Source organism: Dendrobium catenatum, unplaced genomic scaffold (assembly GCF_001605985.2).
Source record: "Dendrobium catenatum unplaced genomic scaffold, ASM160598v2 fragScaff_scaffold_490, whole genome shotgun sequence".
Taxonomy (NCBI): domain Eukaryota; kingdom Viridiplantae; phylum Streptophyta; class Magnoliopsida; order Asparagales; family Orchidaceae; genus Dendrobium; species Dendrobium catenatum.
Genome location: NW_021318952.1, coordinates 1,094,610 through 1,100,988, shown reverse-complemented (window position 1 = coordinate 1,100,988; position 6,379 = coordinate 1,094,610). Strand labels below are relative to the sequence as shown.

General features: G+C 30.5%; 1 protein-coding gene across 1 annotated transcript; it reads left to right on the top strand.

Annotated features, from left to right (window-relative positions):
- Nucleotides 1-610: 610 nt before the first annotated feature.
- LOC110114217 (serine carboxypeptidase-like 18) lies at nt 611-5,865 on the top strand. Its single transcript, XM_020847015.2, has 14 exons — nt 611-780; nt 2,427-2,572; nt 2,930-3,006; nt 3,111-3,233; nt 3,516-3,618; nt 3,719-3,756; nt 3,863-3,964; nt 4,287-4,370; nt 4,432-4,575; nt 4,669-4,737; nt 4,859-4,986; nt 5,107-5,220; nt 5,331-5,376; nt 5,509-5,865. The coding sequence occupies exons 1-14, from the start codon at nt 626-628 to the stop codon at nt 5,590-5,592; spliced, it is 1,413 nt and encodes a 470-aa protein (XP_020702674.2). The 5' UTR covers nt 611-625; the 3' UTR covers nt 5,593-5,865.
- Nucleotides 5,866-6,379: the final 514 nt, after the last annotated feature.

Sequence of the window (6,379 nt, the reverse complement as noted above, 5' to 3'; positions counted from 1 at the left end):
GATAACGACGACTAATGCTTGGAAAGACAACGCGAACGTTGGCGACGAGGCAAATGCTGGTGAATACACAGACGCAAGCGATGCTGACGACTAACGCTGGTACGACGGACGAATGCGGATGAGCAACTCAAACTACCTCTCAATGAGAAACTCGATGAGCTCTTTTGAACTGAACAAAACTTATGAACTTTTAATTTCTCTCTCTCTCTCTCTATATATGTACATGACGTTACTTCACATAATTTAGGCGTTATTTGGGATAATTTTTTTATTGCTTTTAAAGCATTTTTTTAGTACAAAAATTTAAATTTTTATTAAAAAATAGCTTTAAAAGCATTAAAAAAAGTATCATGAATGAAACCTTAACCTTTATCTCAATTACTTACAAAATGCCGGTACTGTATGACTTACGTCACATTAATTTGACCTTTAATCTCCTTCTCCAAATTATTTATTCTATTTAGTGACATAGAATGTGATTGCTACCATTAGTCTGTTTGCTTGTTTCGAATGCTAATTAATGGCTGTATCGCATGCGAGGGACCGCAGAATCCGATCGCTATCAATTTGTTTGCTCTATAAATGAATGAAATATTACAGGCCGAGTTTGTTATCTCTTCAAAAGATGAGTAAAAACTTCTTCTTCTTCTTCAATTTCAACTTCCTCTTCTTCTTCTTCTTCTTCTTCCCCTCTCATCTATGGCTCGGCTGTCTCTCTGCTGTCAACATCACTCATCTTCCAGGCTTCCACGGCGAGCTTCCCTTCCATTTGGAGACTGGGTGAGTTTTCTTTTTTGTTATAATTATTAATTAATACAGTTAAACACCTCATCGATCATAAGGCTAAACTTTAGTGAATATGGTTTAGAATTGCTATTATTAATTAGCAATTATTCATTTTGTTTACTAAAAAGTTTTACTATATCTCAAATGGCATTTGGGAGGAGGAAGACTTCAAACTTTTGGATTGTTGAACAAAGCAAATAATGGCCGACTGAAATTTGTTCAAAGGGAAATTATAACTTCATAGTTGATTAGTCCTTCAATTCAAAGTTTCTGAATCTGAAATTAGTCTTGTGGCTTTTTTATAATGAATAAGCATATTGTATCATTAAGAAAAGTATAAAGTTTATTAACAATATTCACATATATATATACATACTTTCTAAAATAATTTTTTAGTAAAAAATTTCTTAAAAAAATAATGATTAATAGCACCCCAAATGAAACCTAAGTCGTTATTGTGTTCTCCAAATTTTCATCAAAAAATAAAAATAGAAATATTTTGATATAATTTTTATTAGAAGGATCTCAAGAGCTCTTAAATATATATTATTGTGATTAACATATATAGTTCATGATATCTCAATGTAAATTTAAAAAATAATAAATCCATTTTGATATAAATTATGTAAGTAATTTTTTTTCTACTTTCATTATATTTAGTCAAAGAAAATAAATAAATAAATATAAAATAACAAGATGCAAAATTATTAAATTAATTAATAAAAAAATGCTTGCACAAGTTCACCAACTAATTAATAAAGTTAAATAATATTTTTATTTGCTTTAGAAAACATCAATCACAAATTCTTAATTATCTACAAAAAAATTCTTAAGCAACCATTTTTCCTAAAAAGCGTTCGGTTAGTGGTAATTTATAAATGAAAAGCATTTCTCTAATTGATAGTTAAACGTCAATGAAATTTGAAAAGTAAAGGAACATAAAATATTAAAAAGACATACTTAGGAGAAATTTCCTTTTCCACTGAAATGCTTATTTATTATCATTTCCAAATGTAAGATTAATGCTTCATTCGGAATAGTTTTTTTACAACTTTATTTTTTAAGATCAAAATCATATTTTTTAGTTTGATCATTATTTTCTATGATTTTGAAGAAATTTATGATATGAATCTATTTTTTATATAAATTTTTTCAAAATTTATTTTTTCCACATCAACTTTATAACGAGCTTCATAAAAAATTACAATCATTCCTAAAGGGCCCTAAATTATTCAATCTCGTAGGAGGAAAAAAAAATCACATATTTATGTAATTTTCCATCTAATTTAACTTTTCCGTAATCACAATTAACGGCTTAATGGCCTTAACATTGAAAATTGTACAAAATGATGAATGTAATTAAATATCAAATTGTGTGGATAATAGTTGACATCGAGCTTGAAACATATAAATTTTTATAAATTTATAGTTTTGCAAAATTATATTAATTCTGTGTGCGATTTAGTTCTTGTTTGGGATGGTTTTCTTATTATTTTTTAAAACAGTTTTTTAACATAAAAATTTTAATTTTTATACTAATAATTTAATTTAAAAATAATAAGAAAGTCATTCCAAATTAAGAGGTTAATTAATGTTTGAAAAAATTGGTTAATTAATGGTTTCATATTTTGTGTGAAAAGGTATGTGTCTGTAGATGACGAGAGCGGAGCGGAGCTCTTCTATTACTTTGTGGAGTCAGAGAGAAAACCAGAAGAGGACCCTCTTATCCTTTGGCTAACGGGCGGGCCGGGCTGCTCGGGTTTTGCCGGCTTGGCTTTGCATATGGGTAATCAATCAATCAATTATCAATCTCTTTCACCCAAATGGGTTGCTATTTGCTAATTTTTGTTTCATGTTTCAGTAATCATATTATTGAGTCTAATTAACGTCTTATAGAACTATCCTATGTGAGTTCAAAGGCATGAGATCCCCCCATCAGGGTTTCATTAAGGATATTTTAGGAATTTCACATTAATATTAATTAACCTAATTTTTTTATATAAAAAAAAAAGTAATGTAGGGATTCTATTTTAAAGAGAAGAAAATGACAGCAAATAGAAAACTTATTATTATTATTTTTTGCAAATCATTCATCACCATCATCATTGTCATCACAACAATGAAACTTTTTTTTTAAATACAGGGCCTCTTAATTTTAAGACTGATAATTTTGATGGAAACACTCCTACCCTAGTCATCAATCCTTATGCTTGGACCAAGGTGAGAAATCTAGCTAGCACCATTTATATACAAGTACTCCACTATAAGTATGCATGATGATGCCGCTGGTATATATTAATTACTCTCCTAATATGAATTTTCAGATTGCCAGTATGATCTTCTTGGATTGGCCTGTCGGCACTGGATTCTCTTACTCAACAACTGATAAAGACTATATCACAGAGGATATTCAAACTAAAAGGAATATCTACAAATTTCTCAGAAAGGTAAGAGGTCGAGAATGCAGAGAAATTGATAAACATCATAGGTTTAATGACTATTATGTTAAGACATCGAATAAGAAAGAAAAAAGCTCTCAAATTGTTAATCAAAGATGAACACTCTACGATAGAGGCATTATATATAGACTCTATATATAAAGCAAATACATGGCATCGAAAATTTCTAAAAAGATATTATAAAAAAAAACTATTAAAATAGCCACTCCTAGCTATTACATTGCACCATTATATAGTTAATTCTTACATTCTTCACTTTCGATGATGCAGTGGCTTCTTGATCATCCCAATTTCGTGTCAAATCCTTTCTACATGGGTGGTGAATCTTATGGTGGGAAGATGGCTACTCTCCTTTCTCATGAGATTGTCGAAGGTAATTTACTAGTTTAATTTTCTGGTATGCTTATGGCTAGCGCTGCTCATATGAGAACTAATTATTCCTAATGTTTAGTTATTCATATGTTGTCTTACAGGAAACGAGCAAGGTCAAAATCCGCTAATCAATATTAAGGTATAGATTCTATAGCAAATATATTGATTTGAAAGCCAAAATTTGAACTGAGAAACTTGCAGATTTCACAATCTTTTTCTGATTTCGTTGTTTGGAATTGTATCAGGGTTATATAATTGGAAACGCTGTAACAGGCGAAAAAACAGATAAGAATTCCCAAGTCCCGCATGCTTACGGATTAGGAGTTATTTCTGAGCAACTCTATAAGGTTTTGATATTTCTTAATTTTTATAAAATGAAAGAGTTATTTCTTAATAGATGATAACACAATCTTTTTCTGATTTCGTTGTTTGGAATTGTATCAGGGTTATATAATTGGAAACGCTGTAACAGGCGAAAAAACAGATAAGAATTCCCAAGTCCCGCATGCTTACGGATTAGGAGTTATTTCTGAGCAACTCTATAAGGTTTTGATATTTCTTACCTTTTATAAAATGAAATTGCTATAATAGATGATAACCAATCACCTTATCTTGCTTTATTAATATATATATATTTCTGTAATAACATTATGATTCCCATTATTTCAGCTTATTCAAACGAATTGCGAAGGTGAAGATTACCTGAAACCTCAGGGTGCCCTTTGTAAAACTCACCTTCAAGTCTTTGAGGAGGTACTTACTCTGTATAATTAATTACCTTTATATCATGTAATCTAAACTCTTATGCAAACAGTTTCTTTCAGAAATTAATGTGTTCGGTATATTGGAACCCTTATGTTCTGATGAACCTCAAAAAGAGATTTTAGGCCTTCGCAGGTCACTCGAGGAAAACTCAGCAGATTTCCTCAACCAACCTTCACCTGATATTAATTGCATAGTTAAGTCCATTATATATAAGCAATATATACATATAATTAAATTCGTTGAAAGGTAATATTAATCTATGCAACAATGAATACTTCCCATACAGACTCCAGATCTTCTTGCTAATTATTGGGCAAACAATGAACTTGCAAGAAATGTCCTACAAGTTGAGGAGGTATGTTTTATCTTTTGATTTTCTTATAAGTTTCTACATCGATCATCCATTATGAAGAACTCTACTTGATAAAAAATTTTGGCATTTTTTAATATGAAATTTGTGAATAATGTGACATTAGGGAACTGTGGGAAGATGGCATCGATGCAATTTCAATATTGCTATATATAATTACACTCGCAGCATTCCCAGCTCAGTGCCATATCACAAAAATCTAGCAAAAAGAGGCTACAGAGCTCTAGTGTACAGGTGAGGATCGAAGGCTCAGAGCAAGCAATTACTTACAAATGAACATAATTACGTACGTGTTTGAAATTTGCAACGAGAATGAAGCATCATTTTACTTTATTTTATGATGAACACGTACAGTGGAGATCATGATCTTCAAATCCCATTTGTTGGTACATTGGAGTGGATAAAATCACTTGGCTTCGCAGTAGTTGATCCATGGAGATCATGGCATGCAGGCGGCCAAGTAGCAGGGTGATTAACTATATTTACCAAATAAATTTTATTATTTATTTGTCAAAGATCGAGAAGAATTTAATTGAATTTATAGATTTGTAACTATGGGCTTGTTTTCACTTCCTCAGGTATACGATTTCGTTGGCTAATAATTTGACTTTTGCTACTGTCAAGGTAAGAGAATTTTTAAGTTTTCATGTCAAAAATATGATATATTTAATTGCACACAACTTCTATTGATGATACATTTAATTCACATTTTTTTTTCTTCTTAATATTTAGATATTAATTTTATATTGGTTGCAGGGTGGAAATCATTTGGCACCAGTACATAGACCAATGCAAACCTTTGTTATGTTTGAGAGGTGGATTTCTCAACAAGTTCTATAAAGCAAATGGATTTCAAAGCTGAAATGAACTATGTATAATTTAAGTGTATATTTGTATTGATTCTTTTTTTTTTTTCATCTATAAATATGTAAGCTTCAACAGTGCATATAGCTTATGGGTTCCTTTGATTCTGCTATAGCCAACTAAGTTCAATCCGGGTTATGCATGACCTGATTCCAACCTGTTTAGGTGATTAAAGGGTAATATTCAATTGCACTTCAAGTTTGATGCATGATAAGAAGATATATGTAAACTGACATGTTTAATCTGCTATAAGCATGCTAAATAAAAACAAGAAAATGTTATATTAGTTTCACCATTGCTTGAAACTATTAAGTTTGATTATGGGGCGCCACAAATTATGTGGATTAATGAGCCGCATTAAACTTTCTAAATCCAAATGTAATCCTAGACTAGTAGAAACCCTTAATAAAATCTAGATGTTGTTGTGCAAAACAATGGAAACAAACAAAAAATCACAATCAAATATTAAGCGAGTTCAACGAAGATGTCTAAGTTCACAGGGATTATTTTACTATATTGAAAAAATAGAGTTATAATTAACTCTCTCTTATGTATACTCCCATACAGCATCCCTCAAGCCTTCAAATAGATTTGAAAATAAAATCTAATAAGAAAACTTCCTAATCAATGCATCAATCAAATATCTTAATTATGCAATAATCAGATTCTCTAATTAATGCATTAATTAGCCACTAAATGCTTTCCCAATCAAAGCTGAAATCAATATGGAAGGATGTCTATAACAATGTCCACCACAGCTTTC

Excerpts from the sequence above, each read along its gene's own strand:
- LOC110114217 (XM_020847015.2), top strand. The coding sequence starts at position 626 with ATGAGTAAAAACTTCTTCTTCTTCTTCAATTTCAACTTCCTCTTCTTC. Across the intron at positions 2,573-2,929 it reads CGGCTTGGCTTTGCATATGG|GGCCTCTTAATTTTAAGACT; the intron begins GTAATCAATCAA and ends TTTTAAATACAG. Across the intron at positions 3,007-3,110 it reads ATCCTTATGCTTGGACCAAG|ATTGCCAGTATGATCTTCTT; the intron begins GTGAGAAATCTA and ends ATGAATTTTCAG.